At 33.0% G+C, this 19223-nt stretch overlaps 1 protein-coding gene across 1 annotated transcript; it reads left to right on the top strand.

The window, feature by feature from the left end:
* The first annotated feature begins 4841 nt into the window (after nucleotides 1-4841).
* On the top strand, nucleotides 4842-12595 carry LOC141723835 (pleiotropic drug resistance protein 1-like). The gene is made up of 23 exons (XM_074525748.1): nucleotides 4842-5465; nucleotides 5578-5698; nucleotides 5795-5883; nucleotides 6033-6117; nucleotides 6229-6388; nucleotides 6512-6588; nucleotides 7119-7172; nucleotides 7255-7345; nucleotides 7444-7745; nucleotides 7852-8133; nucleotides 8257-8573; nucleotides 8677-8837; nucleotides 8972-9075; nucleotides 9170-9326; nucleotides 9415-9578; nucleotides 9688-10020; nucleotides 10164-10454; nucleotides 10598-10681; nucleotides 10906-11039; nucleotides 11158-11385; nucleotides 11485-11656; nucleotides 11749-12003; nucleotides 12120-12595. Exons 1-23 carry the CDS (start codon nucleotides 5080-5082, stop codon nucleotides 12390-12392), a joined length of 4320 nt encoding a protein of 1439 aa, XP_074381849.1. The 5' UTR covers nucleotides 4842-5079; the 3' UTR covers nucleotides 12393-12595.
* Nucleotides 12596-19223: the final 6628 nt, after the last annotated feature.

Raw genomic sequence — 19223 nt, 5'->3', positions numbered from 1 at the left:
ACATTATGTCCATAGACTATAGATAGAACAAAACTTTATAACCTAAAATAATATTGTGTCACTTGTAAATTTTTTCAGCGACTTTGATTACTTCTTTAAAATATCTTACAGGTAAATATACATGTAATTATGACTTAATAAATAATTTACAAGTGTTAGAAAACTGATTATATAGTTCAAACAGCTCAAATTTAGAACCTGAAATACTGGACTCTTGTTCAAGGAGAATACTGTACCTGCCTTTCATCCGGTTATTAGTTATTAATTATATGCTATATTTAATTAGAATAAGAGAATTTATATGGTTTGGTTGTCAGATAGTGCAGTTGCACTGCTAATATATAAATGATAAGGGGTAAGATATAGATATTAAGGAATATTGTATTATTCTACTATAATATTTACTGTATAATAAACATATATAATTAAGAAATTAAATTATAATTATATATTCTTAAATGATATTAAAAAATATTGAAAGTATTATATTATATATAATACAAGCAATAATTATTTTAATAAAAATTAATATAAATAACAATTAACAAATCATTTATAATCGGGTTAAAGTAGTATCATTTTCTTAAAAAAAATAATATGATAAGTTAGAAATATAATAAAAATAATAATAAATTATTAGAATTTATAATTGAAATTCAAATCTAATGAAATACATTTAAAGTACCATGAAAACACATGTGAAAGTGTAGGTACAATAATAATAATAATAATAATAATAATAATAAAACTATTACAAATTAAAATTGAAATACAAATCCAATAAAATATATTATATACTATATGTATTTCATCTATTCAAATATTTCATTAAAATACCTAATAATCTTTATAAATAGATAATTAATTAAGAAATTAAACTATAATTACACATTTATAAAACATAAAAACTAGGAAAAAATATAATAATAATAAATAAAAAACTATTTTGATCAAACTCCATAATATTGAGAAAATAAAATATATAAATAAAATAAAAATAACTACATAACATATTATGTGAATTATAATTATATTTTCTTAAATGATATAAAATAATATTAAAAGTATTATATATTATATATACAAAAAACAATTTGATTTAAAATATTTATGAATTGATAATTTTTATTTTTATTTTATAAAATAAAAAACAAATTTAAATTATATTTAGGTATAACTATTACATATGTTTTATTTTGTAAGAAGGAAAATACCGTTTGTCTTTTAAAACAAAAATTTGGAGCACATGAATCTTATAAAACATAAAAATTAGGAAGAAATATAATAATAATTTTTTATTACAATTCAAAATTGAAATACCAATCTAATAAAATATATTTAAAATTACTATGACAATTAGGTGAAAGTATTTTTTTTGAAAATCATTACTTAAACAAAAAAAATTATAAAAATATTATTATAAACGTCGCAAGATGCAACTTCAAACAACTTTCTAATTTTTAATTAAAGTCTACAAGATTAAAAAACATATATAAAAATAAAAATATAATTACGTAAACATATTATATGATATGATTAAAATATTCTATTTACAAATTTATAATATGAAAAAAATCAAATAATGAAAGAAATTAAACAAATTATAACATATATGTTATACTTAGGTTATCAATGTAAAATATTACACTAAAATAATAATTAAATATATAAGTACAAAAAGTATAATTTTTTAGAAAAAATATATTATTAATGAAGAACATAAAATTTATCTAGGTAATAAAATTATTTTATTAAAAATTAATTAAATTAAGAATAAATATTCAAAAAAAAATTACAAAAAAATTATAATTATCCTGTGCATCACATTTGTACAAAGCTAGTATTTTTAAGAAATGTAAAAAAGAAAGAGTAGACTGGTAAGGTTATTCCAATTAATAAATAATTATATTAATTAGAAAATATTAGTAAGAACATTTCAATAACATTATGACACTATATTATAATAATGTAAGTTTTGGTGTAAAATGAGTTCTAACCTGACATTATAATAGTGTCAAAATTAATACCAAATAAATAAAGTGGCACTAAATTTTATAGTAAAAGTATATTTGGTATAATTCATAATTCCTATTATCTTCTTATCTTTATTAAAAAAATAAATTTATTTTTATTATATCCAATTTATATCCTATTATATTCAAATAAGTTTTTTGCTTTTGGAAAAATAAGAATATCATATTATTATTTAGATATAGCATTAATGAATTGGAGTTAATTTATAAATAATATAATTTTGACTTTAAAATAATATTAAAAATATACTATTTTAATGTCATGGACTGAAGAGGGTCTAATTAAATATTTTTTTAAAAAATTGTTTACAATATTATGTATAATATCATGACATCTTTGGGTTTAAAGTTGACAAAATTTAATAGTCTATGACAAGATTGTGGCCCCACAAACAGGTAAATCTTGGCTCTATCTGGGGCAGCCCCCCACCGTGAAACCTTCATAACCGGTCACAGCCGCCACCAGCCTTGTGGAAATATGCCCAAGATTAAAAAATATATCTGCAGCCACCCAATAGGCCAAACTTGTTGGGGTCTATTTACCAAAATAAATTAAAAGAAAAAAATCGTTGGGGTCAGGAATGGGCCACTGGTCTTTTGCTCCATACACAGTTATCAACATATTATCCGGATATAAAATATATGCTGCATTTGAATTAAAATATTAATTTAATTGTACTGACAAACAATCCTTTTAATACAGTAATAGACAAGTGGATTGGGGGTGCTTGCATTAATTTAAGTTACTGTAACATTATTATTTTATTAATTATGTTAGCTTTAGTACTTACTCCTTCCTCCAAAAAATTGCAACATGTTTGTAGTCATTTGTGTCAGCGCTCATGTTTTACAGCTAATAATTCTTATATTTAAAATTAAAGTGCAATGTTTTTGTGCCCCAACATTATAATGCAGATACTTTTGACAAATACTCTATATAAAATTAAAGTATGTGCATTTTAATATGATTTATTTCTTGTATTCTCCCCGCTAATTTATTAAAATGAAAAATATTACTTAGTGGAATTAAACGAGAGAGATGGTATGGTGGAAATCATGTAATATATGATGCTGATGCCGTGAAAAATTATTGCCTGTGTAAATATAATTCTTTCATATATTATATTGAAAAAATTGATTTATACATTTTGCGATATAATTTCTTGTAACATATTTTATATACCAGAATCTTTTAAATCAAAACTAAAAACCTGCTTAAATTGAATTTCAAGCTCGGGTATTTGAAAAAAATATATAGAAAAAACTGTTCACAAGAATTTGAATTTTTTTTATTAGTGATTCTTTTTAATATTTAATAGAGATAATATATATATATATATATATATATATATATATATATAATTCAAATAGTCCCAGTCTCCTAAGTAAAGTTAAATTTTATTTAGCGGTGGCCCTTAATTTTCACGTGGTACCTTTTTTATAGTTTAATAATATTATTTGGAGAGTTGGGGTGTTTTTTATTGTTCTGCAGTGTTCTTTAATCTTTGATCATTGTGCTTGTTCAGGGCTGATTATTAGTTTTGGCTTCATGCTTCTGAATATTTGTTTAATTGTTTTTATTGTCGTGCAGAATTCTAATCTTGAAAACTCTGGATTATCATTCTCTTAATTAAAAATTTCGAGGTGGTTTGGTTCGCTAAATAATATGAAGTTGAAATGACAAATGGGATTAAGTTGATATATGATTGAGGTATCATTTTTAATATAATGTGTTTGATTGAGTGATGAAATAAATAGATTAAATTAATATGTATAAATAATAAAATATAAAAACATTTTGATCATGTTCAATTTTAATAATTATCTGCTGTTGACGATATTTATATCCTGAACAATTTTCGATATAAAATAGATTTATTTTATTTATTAAAAATGATAAAAACATTTAATGAAAATAGTTTTTGACTGATATTAAATTTTTAGAGTAGTTTAAATATTAAAATAATTGATAATATTTTGACATTTCATTCAAGGATATTCATTTGATTATCTCCTGGGAGATCTAACAATAAAAATTATCTATCACACATAATAGATGACGTAGAAGTAAAAAGGATAGGCAAATAAATTTAAGTTTTGGGATAAAGTCCTATCAATATAGGTGGTAATCATTAATGGAGCAGTACATAAAATGGTTAAAAGATTTCGTTTGAACCGATCGTTCCTATGTTTCAACTTTGAAAGACCCATTCTAATAACAAACGCAATTACCTTGAACTGTTTATCCACCCACACATGCATTAAGATTTGACCACAACGCTAATAATCCACTGTTATGGAATATCTTCACGGTGCCAACATTGTTGGGTTCGTTCCCTAGCTCATTGGGTGTAGATATTTGACTTCAACTATACGGTATTTTAATCTTACCAACCATCCTCTCACTTGTTTTCGCACACCTTAACTAATCTCCGTGAAAACTAGTACAATAATTTGTCATCAAAAAAAATAATTTAAATAAGAATTAGGACTTTAACTCACCGTCATAATAATAATCTAAATTTAAACATAATGAAATCGAATATGAAATTTTGAAATGATAAGTCTTTTAAAATCCTGTTCTGAATCAGCTAAACTTATTCACCCAGGTCAACTTTTGAATACTTGCATGTATGTATATGTTATGACACCAGCAGCACATGACTGCTGTAATAAAAATTTAAAACCCAGGAAATATTCAAGGATGTCTCATGTTCTAGACTTCCCTGACTTTTCAAATAAGATGGCTTGCAAATTTCTCCCATAACCCAATAATTCATCTTTATATATTCCATATATTTAGTCCTTAATTTATTGTCAATCAACTAACTTTTATACAGTACAGACTTTCATCCCTCTCTTTCTCTCTGTTTCTCTCTGTCTTTCCACTAGAAAAGAGACTATAACTAGTTAACTTCACATACATACTTACATGTACTTGTGTGCATGAGTTCTTGAAACTGAACTCAGGTTTGGGTTCTTGAAACAAGCTTGTTTTGTAGTAAAGTTTGAAAAATCTTGAGGGTTTTGATTGGTTTTTGTAAAGATGGATGGAGGTAATATATACAGGGCTAGTCATAGTATAAGGCAAAGTGGAAGGAGTTCAAGGGAAAGAATGGGGAGTGTAAGAATGGGAAGTATGAGAACTGGAAGTACTTCAATATGGAGAGATCAGGGTATGGATGTGTTTTCGAAATCTGTGAGAGATGAAGATGATGAAGAGGCTTTGAAATGGGCTTCTCTTGAGAAACTGCCTACTTTTGATAGGTTGAGAAAAGGTTTGCTTCTTGGATCACAAGGTGCTGGTTTTGATGAAGTTGATGTTGATGATCTTGGAATGCAACAGAGGAAGAATTTGCTTGAGAGGCTTGTTAAGGTTGCTGAGGAAGATAATGAGAAGTTCTTGTTGAAGCTCCGAGATCGAATCGATAGGTATTGAATTGCTGATTTGTGGATTTATCTATTAAATCTTGTGATTTATTTTATTTTGTTGATTCATGGAAATTGGATGCTTTGTTAATTGTGATTGGATTGATTTTGTTAGAGTTGGAGTTGAATTACCAACAATTGAGGTCAGATTCGAGAATTTGAATATCGAAGCAGAAGCTTTTGTAGGAAGCAGAGCTTTGCCTTCTTTTATTAACTTCAATCTTGCTCTTCTGGAGGTAACAACAGATAGATGTAGACACTTGTCTTGTTACATAGTTATTTATTGATATTTGGTCGAATTTTTATGTATATTGTTTTTTTGGTCTCTGTAGGGAATTTTAGGCATTTTCCATTTAGTTCCTAATAACAAGAAGAAATTAACTATCCTTGAAGATGTTAGCGGAGTCCTCAAACCTTGCAGGTAAGCCTAATGCAGTGGCCAAGAGCATTCAGATAATTTATGTATATATATATATAAATATTTTGGATGAGTCGGTTAATTTTTTTTCGAGAGTACAAGTATTTAAGAATCTTTTTTCCAATACTGTTTTTTCCTGTGGTGTGCTACAGGATGACATTGCTTTTAGGTCCTCCTAGTTCAGGAAAGACCACACTTATGCTTGCCTTGGCTGGAAAGCTCGATCCCGCCCTTAAGGTTTACTATCTGCAACTTACTAAATTCAGATAGACTTATTAGTATTAGCTCAAGAATTTTTTCACTTTGTGTTGAATTTGGAAACTAATTTGATAATACATGCAATGATAGACTACTGGAAGTGTGACTTACAATGGTCACAGCATGCAAGAGTTTGTTCCCCAGAGAACAGCTGCTTATATCAGCCAATATGATCTCCATATAGGAGAAATGACTGTGAGGGAAACTTTGGCTTTCTCAGCAAGATGCCAGGGTGTTGGATCACGCTATGGTTAGTTGCAAATGCTTATGCTTTTGTCAATTTATTATAAAAACTTTTTAATGTGGAAATTGATCAGTTTCCTAGACAAAGTGCTTCTATGTGTAATAAATATTACCCGTCTCTTTTTTCCAGAAATGTTGGCAGAACTTGCAAGAAGAGAAAAAGACGCGAATATTAAACCCGATCCTGATGTTGACATCTACATGAAGGTAAATATCTGATCAGCTTTTAACTCCGGTGGGAAAACCTGTACAAACTGTACATATCATGTTTCAGAAAAACATTTAAACTTGACAATATTACTGGAAACTTAAAAAATACATTAAAAGATGGTGTTGTCTTTCAGAGTTCATATGGTGCCATCAGTTTGAAAAGGTGGCAAAAAAACAAAACATCTGAGAGTCAGCAAACCTAAAACTTTTGATTTTGGATACATTTAGTTTAAAATTTATAATATTTGGTAAATACAAAATTTGGAGTCTGTACTGCAGATAAAACTCTGTAATTATGTTTGGAAGCTCGAATTCATGACTTAATATGATTACCAGAAAGTAGGGCACAAATGTAAAAACTTATCAAGTATAATTTTGTTGTTGCGAGTGAAGGGGATAAAGTAGTGGACTGGTGGGAGAATTACAATCAGTATTCTAGTTTACGCAAATTTTTTCTTCGTCGTTTCACTTACATCTTTCTATGTGAATCTTTCCTTGTTGTTTACATCTTTGTGACCTTAATTCAGGCTGCTGCAACAGCAGGTCAAGAAGCTAGTGTGGTCACAGATTATGTCCTGAAGGTATAAGAATATTCCATAAAATCTTATTATTCAGAAAATTTAACATCAATGGCTGATTTCATAATTTCTCTCTCTATTGAAGGTTTTGGGACTTGATGTATGTGCAGACACTATGGTAGGAGACCAGATGATTAGGGGTATATCTGGAGGGCAAAAGAAGCGTGTTACAACAGGTTAAATAAGCCTTAGAATTAGTTTAAAGCTCTGAAGAAAGTTAATGGATCTGTAGGTTAATGTTCGCTAGCTAATAAATTAATGCTATTAATTACAGGAGAGATGTTGGTGGGACCGGCAAGGGCGCTTTTTATGGATGAAATATCTACTGGTTTGGACAGTTCTACAACGTTTCAAATTGTGAAAGCACTCCAGCATACTGTACACATTTTGCAAGGAACTGCTCTCATATCTCTCTTGCAGCCAGCACCAGAAACTTTTGAGCTGTTTGATGACATTATACTCTTATCTGATGGCCACATAGTGTATCAGGGTTCCCGTACACACGTGCTTTCCTTTTTTGAATCTATGGGTTTTAAATGTCCACAAAGGAAAGGTGTTGCTGATTTCTTGCAAGAAGTAAGTGACCATCTTCGATAAGTTAAACAACTTGCAAGATTGTAGCTTTGTAAAATAACTTAAAGTGCCCTACATATTTCAAGTCTAAGCTTATCTCTGGGTGCAGGTGACATCAAAGAAGGATCAGAAACAGTACTGGCTACACAAAAATCAGCCTTACAGATTCGTTACATCCAAAGAATTCTCCGAGGCTTTCCAGTCTTTCCATGTTGGACAACAAGTTGGAAATGATCTTGCAACCTCATATGATAAAAGTAAAAGCCATCCAGCTGCTTTGACGACCGAGAAGTATGGTGTTAACAACACTGAGCTTTTGAAAGCCTTGACTGCAAGAGAAATTTTGCTCATGAAGAGGAACTCATTTGTCTACATATTTAAATTGTTTCAAGTGAGTTTCTTATATATGAGTTCTTTTTCATATGCTTTCATTTATGTTTAATTGTATGCAGTCATGTACATTGATCTTATTTACACCTGTATTGTAACTAATACTACTTCTAATCTTTTGTAGCTTACAGTGATGTCATTGATAACCATGACATTATTCTTAAGAACTGAGTTGGACCAAGATTCATTTGGTCAAGGAAACTTATACATGGGTGCTTTATTTTTTGGTGTTGTTATGCTGATGTTTAATGGATTGGCAGAGCTTGCAATGACTATAGCAAAGCTTCCCGTATTTTACAAACAAAGAGACCTTCTATTTTTTCCTCCATGGTCATATGCTCTTCCAACATGGATTACCAAAATACCAGTGACATTTTTGGAAGTTGGCGTGTGGGTTTTCCTCACTTATTATGTTATTGGATTTGATCCAAATATTGGAAGGTAAATTATTCTCTTAGGACAGTTGACTAAAAAACTTATTTCCAGAAGTATGTAATCGTTGTATCTTTGTGCCTATGATACTGAAAAATGATACCAATTGCAGATTTGCTAAACAGTACCTGATACTCTTACTGGTCAACCAAATGGCTTCTGGACTCTTCCGTATGGTTGGGGCACTGGGAAGGACTATGATTCTTGCAAACACATTTGGAGGATTTGCTTTGCTTATTCTTTTTGCATTAGGTGGCTTTGTCCTAGCTCGAGGTATCTCTTTCTATTCACCCTAGCCAGGCTTTCATGCTTTTCTGCTTTGACATCTAGTCTTATTTAGAAGCTTATTCAAAAGAAATAACATGTCAACGGAATTCCTTTTCTGATTTGTTCTCATAATGCTGCAGGGGATGTAGCGGATTATTGGATATGGGGTTACTATAGCTCCCCAATGATGTATGGCATGAATGCCATTGCTGTCAATGAATTCCTTGGTCACCAATGGAACAAAGTAAGCTTATTGTTCTTAACAATTCATTTTCAGTTGTGCCTCTATCTATTCCCTGTGAATAATTAACTGATTAGATATCTTTTCTCATGACAAGTTAATGCCAAATTCAAGCGATACCATTGGGGTTGCGGTTTTGAAAAATCGAGGTTTCTTTCCATATTCTTACTGGTATTGGATAGGGGCAGGTGCACTTGTTGGATTCGTTCTGCTACTCAACTTAGGATACACGTTGGCACTTACGTTTCTCGACCGTGAGTGTTATGCTTTCTTTTTTCTTTAATTTTATCCTGTATTTCAGTGAAGTTAAGTAGTTTGCTGATATGCCACTGTATTCTGCAGCTCTGGGGAAACCGCAAGCCGTTTTACCTGACGAAAGTGGTGTTGTCGCCACTGAATTGGAAGAAACCACTGCAGGAAATCAGAAGAAGAAGGGAATGGTTCTTCCATTTGTACCACATTCTATCACATTTGATGATATCAAATATTCTGTTGACATGCCACAGGTACGTAGAAGGATTGAAGTCAACAGTTTCTGCTTTGTCAAATTAAATTGAGAGTTTTTACTATGCGAAGACATGGGCATAACCTGTCCCAAATTGCACTTATATATAGGAAATGAAAGAGCAAGGTGTTACTGAGGATAAACTATTACTTCTCAAGGGTGTGAGTGGAGCTTTCAGGCCAGGTGTTCTTACTGCTTTAATGGGTGTCAGTGGTGCTGGTAAAACAACTTTGATGGATGTGCTGGCTGGTCGGAAAACTGGTGGATATATTGACGGTAATGTTACTGTTTCGGGTTATCCTAAGAAGCAGGAGACCTTTGCTCGAATAGCCGGGTACTGTGAACAGAATGACATCCACTCTCCTCATGTTACTGTTTATGAGTCCTTGCTGTACTCAGCATGGTTGCGGTTGCCTTCAGAAGTTGATGATGAGAAAAGAAAGGTCTGTATAAATTATATGTAATGATGTTTAAGGTGTATCTGCTTATGTAATGCTTTTCAGTTGTAACCTTTCTGGAGCCAGAAACAGTACTATTACTATGAAATGGGGCAGAGAACTTACCACTTAATGTTCTTTTTTTGCAGATGTTTGTTAATGAAGTTCTGGAACTTGTTGAAATGGACACCTTAAAGGAAGCGCTAGTAGGTCTGCCAGGTGTTAATGGTCTGTCGACTGAGCAACGCAAGAGGCTAACCATTGCAGTTGAATTGGTATCAAACCCCTCAATAATATTCATGGATGAGCCAACTTCAGGGCTGGATGCAAGAGCTGCTGCAATTGTGATGAGAACAGTTAGGAATACTGTTGACACAGGAAGAACGGTTGTTTGCACTATCCATCAACCCAGTATTGACATCTTTGAAGCTTTTGATGAGGTAAAAGCCCCCCCCCCCTTCTATAAACACTCCTGCATATGTAATACAACACAGGCATAAATCCATACTTACGTACATTTAAAAATATCAATTTTCACTTAGCAAAAAAAAAAAAAAAAAATATCAATTTTCTATGATCACAGCTTTTCCTGATGAAACGAGGAGGACTGGAGTTATATGCAGGGCCAGTCGGTAGGCATTCTTGCGAATTGATCAAGTACTTCGAGGTGAGATGCGATAACTAGAAGCTATAAGTTTAATTTCCTTTAATCTCCAATTTGTTGTCTGCCACCATAAAACCAACTTCTTAGCATATTATATAATAAATCCATATCTCTAAAGAAAATAGTGAATTCATATATAGATTAACTAATATGGTGAAAAAATATTTGAGACGAGGATATTCTTTTTTGAAAAGGTTATACTGACTTCTTAAACTTTTTTCTTAAAGGCGATTGAAGGAATAAGTAAAATCAAAGATGGGTATAATCCAGCCACCTGGATGCTGGAAGTTACTGCCTCATCTCAAGAAATGATTCTGGGGGTTGATTTCACTGACATCTACCACAATTCAGATCTGTACAAGTAGGTTTGCTTGACACAAGTTGGATTTTACTGAAAAACTAATATTTACCTGTTGTGCATATTTACTCTTATGTGTCACGAACATTGTGATAAATTTTCTTTTGTATGAATTATACAGGAGAAACAAAGCCCTCATCAGGGAATTAAGTGTACCTCGTCCTGGTTCATCCGATATCAGCTTTCCTTCTCAGTACTCACAATCTTTCCTAGTTCAGTGTGTCGCATGTCTATGGAAACAACGATGCTCGTATTGGCGAAACACATCTTATACTGCAGTGAGATTTATGTTCACGACAGCTATAGCAGTTATGTTTGGGTCGATGTTCTGGGACCTTGGTTCCAAAATGTAAGTGAACAAAAATACGAGTTTAACTGCTGTTTAGACGATCAAAACTGTTCTTTATGTATCCTTATCTCATTTTAAATGCATAATAATTTGTTACAGGGATTCACAACAAGATCTCTTTAACGCAATGGGTTCTATGTATGCTGCTTGCCTCTTTCTTGGGGTCCAAAATGCTGCCTCAGTGCAACCGGTGGTAGCTGTAGAACGAACAGTGTTTTACAGAGAAAGAGCTGCCGGAATGTACTCAGCTTTGCCATATGCCTTTGCACAGGTGATTGATCCTCTCCTGTTGAGTTTTTTTGTAGCAAATGTTGTCTGGATTCACCCATGATTACAGAAATTGATCTACTTTTTCCTTTGCAGGTTTTAGTAGAAATTCCGTATGTCATGTTTCAGGCTGGAGTATATGGTCTTGTTGTCTATTCCATGATTGGATTTGAGTGGACAGTCGCGAAATTCTTTTGGTATTTGTTTTTCATGTTTTTCACCTTTTTGTACTTCACCTACTTCGGTATGATGACTGTGGCCGTGACTCCCAACGCTGATATTGCTGCTATTATTGCTGCTGCATTCTATGGAATATGGAATCTCTTTTCAGGATTTATCATCCCACGACCTGTAAGTCCTCAAATGAATTTTTCTGTTTGTTCAAGTTCATGAAATTTGTGTATTTATAGACCTGAGAACAATGCAGTTCAATGATTTTTAATTTTCTTTCTCCATATGCTCAACAGAGTACACCCAAGTGGTGGAGATGGTATGCTTGGGCATGTCCAGTTGCATACACATTATATGGTCTGATTGCATCACAATTCGGAGACATTACAGACAAAGAAATTGATATTGGCAACAACAATCACCAAACTGTTCAGAAATTTATCAACGACTATTTCGGCTTTGACCATGATTACGTTTGGGCGGTTGCAATTGCAGTAGCTGGCTTTGCCGTAATTTTTGGTGCAACATTTGCGTATTCCATAAAGGCGTTCAACTTCCAGAGACGGTAGAAAGCTTTAGTAGAGCTGTTCATTACAAGATTTGCTGATTTAATTTCAACAAAAAGTACAAACTGTTAAGCTGTTGCAGTGCTAGTATGTATCAGTTATTTTGTTTTTTGTACTTCCTTTCTTCATGTAAAGAAATTCCGCAACTAATTGCACTTCATTTTCGATCATTATTAAATTTGGGTCCTTGTTGGTTTCTCGGTTAATACATTGAATAATTTATATTATTTCCAATATCCTAATGGTGCCGGAGTATGTGTAGTGACTGGTGACGGTCACGAGGAAACTGTGCTTTTGCATTACATGTGATGGATTTGTAATAATTGGGCGCCTTCGGCATATAATGAATCCCCACAAGGAAAATCGCAAGCATTTTTCCCAAGTTTATCCCTTATAATATCTCTTAACATCCCCCGTAAAAATTTAAGTGTTTACGCTCGCAAAAGGTATGACCATGTCTTCGATTGCCATAAGTCCTCGTAATGATCTTATGTATTATCCTACTTTACGCGTGTCATTCTCATTATTTTTTCTCTACCCCCACGTGTCCTTATAACTCTCACCGCTCACCGCTCTCACCGGTGGCCAGGCTATAGACATAAAGGACACCGGAAGATAAAAGAAAAGAAAGGAGGGAGAGAAAACACACACAATGAAACCACCAAGAACTCACCAATTCCTACGGACAAACATCAATACCAAAAACCAGACTATCAGATTGGCAACACCGCCCGGGGATCTCGACGACGAATACTCACCACCACCCTACAATAATATCCTTTATCTTATATTAGCTATCTGGAAAGATGCATGACAGATCATACAACGAATCTCACTCTTACGAAAACTCTTCTAGAACCCTTAGTCACTCACCCACACATAACATGTTATTCAACTTAAGAGCTCAACATAATTATATGCAAGAAAAAATGGATCACTTGACAGCCCAGATGGCCGCCGACCAACATGGAGTTAATCATCTTCCTTATTAACCATAAGCGGTATCATGATACTATATGGCGCGTTCTTCACGTTCTACCTCACCTGAACGTTTCTATTCAGGATCTCAAGATGAACACTCTCCAGGATCATATGCCAGCTATAACACCCTACGTTGTGGAGAACGCCCTCTCGAAGAGCCCGAAGATTTTTATTTTCACAATCATCAGGAAATGGTTCATCTTACAGAGAATAAGGTTTTAAGAATAGATTATCTACGCCTGCCTGAAGGGTAAGAAGGTCTCCCTATTAGCCTAGTAGGGCTCGTCGTATTGCAACTCCTATGGAAGGCCAATGAGACATGATGGCTCGTCTCGCTAGGCTTGAAGGATTATACCCAGGGGTAGCTTCGAAAACTTTCACATGGGGATCTCCCTTTACAGAAGCTTTGGAGGCTACCCCGTTAATCATGGAGTGAAGATTGTTGGCCTTGAATCATTTAACGGTACCACTGATCTTAATGATCATTTAAGCTATTATGTAAATCTTATGATATGTCACGAGTACAATGACATCACCAAATATCGATTTTTCATATTAACTTTCAAAGCTTATGCCAGAACCTGATTTTCCAGTTTACCTTATAGGTCTTGTTAGGTCACACAACACTGTAGAAGGGGGTTGAATACATTGTAGAAATACAATCAAATCGATTTCGAACACAAGTAACATTAAACAGATATATTCGATATAATAAACTCTGTTACAATGGAACTGTTCTCTCTCAGTGATGAACAAATATCACGAGAGCTGCTAGGTTATAATGTATGATCTTCTCGATAATGATAACACATATAGTGTAAACCTATGTCTGTGTTTATATAGTACACAGTTAGAAGATAACTTCTAATTGATATGGAATATAATTCTGTCTCCTAAAATATATCAATCAGATATCTTATACAAGTCTTCTTATCTTCTAACTCTTTCCATGCATATCTTCTTTTGTATTAGTCTTGATCTTCTTTCCTGTAAATCAGCTTCCTTCCTTAACTGTTAGTCCTCTCGTACTTAAGTTCTGATATCCATCTTCTGATATTTATCTTCTAATAATCTAAGTTCTGATATCCTTAAGTTCTGACTTCCAGTAAGTACTAATTCCAGTAAATACTGATATTTCCTGTTTGTTAAGATCTGAAAACTAAACATGAAACATATTAGACATGACATCTCAAAATATATCTAACAATCTCCCCCAACTTGTAAATTGTGCAAAAATATACAAAATAAGACTATTAACTACAACTTACAGTCCTTGTAGCTTTACCAACTTCACTGGATCAATCTGAATCCATAATGATTCTTAACAAAATCTCTTACCAGCTTGTCTTCAGCTTTCCTCAGAACTTCAACTAACTGTGCTTTGACCTGCATCAGTTCTTCATCTTTACTATCACCAATTTGATAAATGGTTGTTCTGAGAGCTTGAATTGATGTTCTTTCAAGTCCATCACCAAGTCTGATAACTCTAGGATGTGAAGAGTTTTCATTATAACATAAGCATTTTCCTTTCAGAATAACTTCCACCTTAGCAGAATTCTTCAGCATAGTAATTTCTCTTCCATCACTTTCAGTAATCATTTGTATATATTGAGAAGTCTTTGTACCAGAGATTCTAAATAGATCTCTTATAGCCTTCAAAATGTATTCTGACCATCTTGTAATATCGGATTTTACTTCCAGAAGATAGTGAATATGTTGAAGTTTTCTGATAGACTTCTTTAGCACATCAGTATCAGCTAGTATGTAAGTTAATCCATCATAGAGAAATAAAATCAATTTCTCCTTTAGATTATCCTTATCATGAGCATCTATCACAATTTGAGCAGGCAACACTTTATCAAGGTGCTTTTGTTTGATTTGTTCATATGGTTTGTCTGTCAATATGAAAGGATCTCTTAAAGTAACTTCTACTCCTGTTTGTATCTTCTCTTCATCAGAACCTAATCCGGCTTTATCTCTAGGTTGCTTGGATCTCAACCCAAATGTTGCGAGTTGATTCATCATAAGATTGGATTTTGGTTCAACTGGAGTAGCTTTCTTCCATAACAGCTTCTTCTTATCAGCAATTGTCATCTTTTCCAAATTAACTTGATCAAAATTTACTGTTTCTTCTATAGCTTGTTGTTCTTCATTCTGAACAACTTGAGCAGTGTCAGAGGTTGTTTTAGATTCTTCAATTATTTTTCTTCTCTTCATAATTTGAACAGTTTCATCTTCTATCAAATCATCATCATGCATTGTAGTTTGATAGACTGGAATGGAAGAACTTATCTTTTTCTCAATCTTTAAAGGTTCACTAACCTTTTCTTTTCCTTTTGACTTAGGATCAATCTCAGTTTGTGATCTAGTCTTGGACTTTGAAGTCTCAGAATTTGACTTTTCCCTGATCACAATGTCTTTTTCCTTAGGCCTTGGAGGTTTCTTTGCATCAGAAGTTTTAGACTTAAGATTTGTCTTCTCAGCTGCAAATCTAGCTTCTTCCTCCTTGAGAGTTTTCAAATCCATTCCTGGATTTTGTTTCAGAAATAATCTTCTAGCTATCTCCTCATCAAGTGTCTGGATTTTAGGATTTTTGTAATAAACAGTAGTCTGTGTAGAAGATTTTCCTTGAACTTTTCCTTGACCTCTGCTCTTATCAGAGTTTCCCTGGTCATCACCTTTATCATCCTTTTTCTTCAGTATTTGAGTAGGTGAGAATTTGGACTTAACTACCTTCTCCCCCTTTTTGACATCATCAGAAAGTAAGAGAGAAAAAAGAAGTTAAACTGAAGATTGGATTTCTTCCAATTGAGCTTTCTGAGAAACTTGGTTAGCCAGGACCTCAGCAATTTGGGCCTATTGCTTCTCTTGAATCTTTCCAATGGCTTCAATTTTCTCAAGAGTAGGTCTGATATACCTGTTCTTGTCAAGCTTGATCTGTAGATCTAACTTATCAGCATGTTTCTTTAGTGTATCAACCTTTTCATGAGTAGAAGAATATAGACCTTGAAGATGTTTGGTAGATAGAGCAGTGATCTTGAGTTGTGTCTTTAAATCAGCATTTATGAGCAACTCATCAGCTTTAGCAATATGCTCTGTCAAAACATTAGAAGTTGGAATAAAATCAGTGTCATTCCACTTCTTGGTCCAGTCCACACCTCTGTGAGTATCCTCCCAAGGAATAGGTGCTTCCTGTTCAACAAATTTCTTCACCAATTCTTCCTTTCCCAGAATGGGAACTGGAGTCTCAACAGAAACACTGTCTTCAGAACTTGAGGAAGACTCATTATGTTCTGACAGCACAACAGTGTGTGAAGCAACTGGAGATTCAGGAACAGTTTCATTTAAATTATGAACATCAAAATTTATCTCCAGAGCTGGTGTGGTTGATGTAGATGGTATCTCAGCATTTAAAATTGGAAAATGAGTTGGAGATTGCTGAGCTTCTGTAGATGGAGCTTCCAGATAAAGAACATTTGGTATATTCAAATTATGAATATCTATTTCAGAAGTTGTAGCTTGTTCTTTAGCATCATCTGTAGCTTTAATAGGAGAGATAGGAGGTGTTGACACAGTATCTTGAGCTTGAGCAGGGAATGGCAGAGCTTCAATTACCACAGGTTATGATGAGATCAGAGATTCCTGATCCCCTTCCTCAGCTTCAGTTGAATCCTCAGATATAAGCTTGGCCTTGTACCTTTCTGCCCTCATTTTCTTTAGTCTCCTTGCGAGTGAAGGAGTTGCTTTAACAGCTTCAGAACTTACATATTTCTTTTTCAAAGTATCAGAACTTTGAGCTGCAGTTTCTTTCTGAGAAGTAACATTCTCAGCTTCAACTATCACAGGTTCTGATGCATGAACCCGTGCTTCAACTGTTTCCTCAAATCATCACAATTTATTACTGACCATAATTGTAATAAAAACATTCATCAAAGGATAAAGTTCAAATTGATGAAGTAAAGATTAACAAATTACAATTAGAACATTCACAGCCACATAATATGAAAGAAAGAGAGACTAAATCTTGCAATTAAGGGAAATTTCATTAATATATCAAACGAGTACATTTCATGATTTTTATAGATTACATGCAAAAATTACAAGATAGTCCTAGTCTAAGAAGGTTAACATCAACATCCTTATTCCTAGTCTAAGAAAAACTATCGACCAGTTCCTTCTGCTGCTGACAAAGAGCACTGCAAGACGGATGATCCGTTCTTGCTGAATGAGAGCCTCTCTCCTTTTTTCTTCCAATCGATCAAGATGGAGCTGGTAGTCCATCGAAAAGAACAAGAGGTGTGTGTGAACCTCTTGTGGAACAGAGTTCCAGAGCTCTTCAGGAATGGCGGTGACATGCCACTCTTGTTGCCAGTCATCACAACTCAACTCTATATTGAAAGTTTCATAGTTCATGAACAAGTTGAAAAGAACCATTTTTGTTTATGAAGAAGAAAAATGATGAGAATTAAAAGAGAAAGTGAGTTTGTGAGAAAATGGAAGATGATTTGGCTGAGATGAATTGTCGATTTAAATAGCCAATGGAATACCAAGGGACGCGAGGACTGTTTAACGATTAAGAGTAAAAAATAATGATGCCTCGTCTCCCTAGACTGATGTGTAATAATAGCAGTCAGTAAAAAGTTAAAGCAGGAGTTAATGGGCACGGGAAATAATTAACAATTACTGTGCACATGTAGTTTTTCAGGACAAACACGTTTACCACTAACCCATAATGATTATGAATGTTTTATCTTACCCAAATATATTCTGATTTAAATAAGACTGTTTCAGTTTTTACCACAAATAAGTCAAGTAAAGAATAATGCCACGTAAGCATCAAGGATTCCATCAGGATTTAATATCAGAACTTAATCTTATATCAGATTTTAACAGTCATCAGAATATGGCTTCTGTACTCAAAAAGTGAATATCTTTTTCTGTGATTCTTCATACAAATACTGACTTGTTTTCTTCAGAGTGTAATCATCAGAACTTCCATCAGAATTTGTCCTCAGAATTTATGCAAATGACACTTAACTGTTTTTCAAAAACAACTTAATCACCACTGTAATTTTAATCATTCATATGGAGTGAAAGTGTGTGCATTCAACAGAATATCAGATAAAGATTAAAGTTTGATAAACTTCAGTACATCTTAGAAATAAGGCATAACTAAGAAAAGTGCTTAAAATCTGTCATCAATCATGAAGTCTACTATAGAACAAATTTATGCAAGAGTCCACCTCAACTTTTTGTGCTCATTTTATGCATCTTTTGAAATTCCTTTTTAAAGTGACTTCTCAGTGTAACTGAGTCACGACTGCTTATCATAATTTATGTTGTTGTCATAGTATTTCTCCAGTAATCAGAGAATGAGAAAAGTCACCAAGAAAATTTATTTGCTTTTCTAATGCATATTACTTAATACCAGCAATGCACTTGGGTCTTCCCTTCCACATATTTACTCTAGATCTCAAAGGAGTACCTCACTTTTATTTCCTTTTCTTTTCTTTTTTTTTGATAAGTAAGGCTTATCAGCATTTAGTTCATTCTTAAGATTTACTAAAATTAGAATCTGACAGATAAGAAGCAAGAATCTAGTTTGTGACTTAGTAATAAGATACACAAAGTAAACTTGACTAAGCTCAAAATCAGAATTTTCCTGTGTTAATGAGTTTCCACATAAACAACTAATTCAAACATGAGATTTCTAGTATGTTAAAGACTACTAGGTCAGTATCTAGCACAGTTATCCTCATTAGATTGAATAGTCACAAAACATTCAAAACACTATCAGAGTTTAAAGATCCACATCAGATAACAATCAATATTTAATGAATTTCAATTAAAGAA

This window comes from Apium graveolens, chromosome 5 (assembly GCF_009905375.1).
Source record: "Apium graveolens cultivar Ventura chromosome 5, ASM990537v1, whole genome shotgun sequence".
Taxonomy (NCBI): Eukaryota; Viridiplantae; Streptophyta; class Magnoliopsida; order Apiales; family Apiaceae; genus Apium; species Apium graveolens.
Note: the sequence above shows the minus strand (reverse complement) of the source record. Positions and strands in the feature narration are given on the sequence as shown.

What these genes read in the sequence shown, in the direction of transcription:
- LOC141723835 (XM_074525748.1), top strand. Translation starts at nt 5,080, where the DNA reads ATGGATGGAGGTAATATATACAGGGCTAGTCATAGTATAAGGCAAAGT. An exon ending in TCAATCTTGCTCTTCTGGAG is followed by an intron (nt 5,699 to 5,794) that starts GTAACAACAGAT and finishes TGGTCTCTGTAG; the next exon opens with GGAATTTTAGGCATTTTCCA. An exon ending in AAAGAAGCGTGTTACAACAG is followed by an intron (nt 7,346 to 7,443) that starts GTTAAATAAGCC and finishes TATTAATTACAG; the next exon opens with GAGAGATGTTGGTGGGACCG.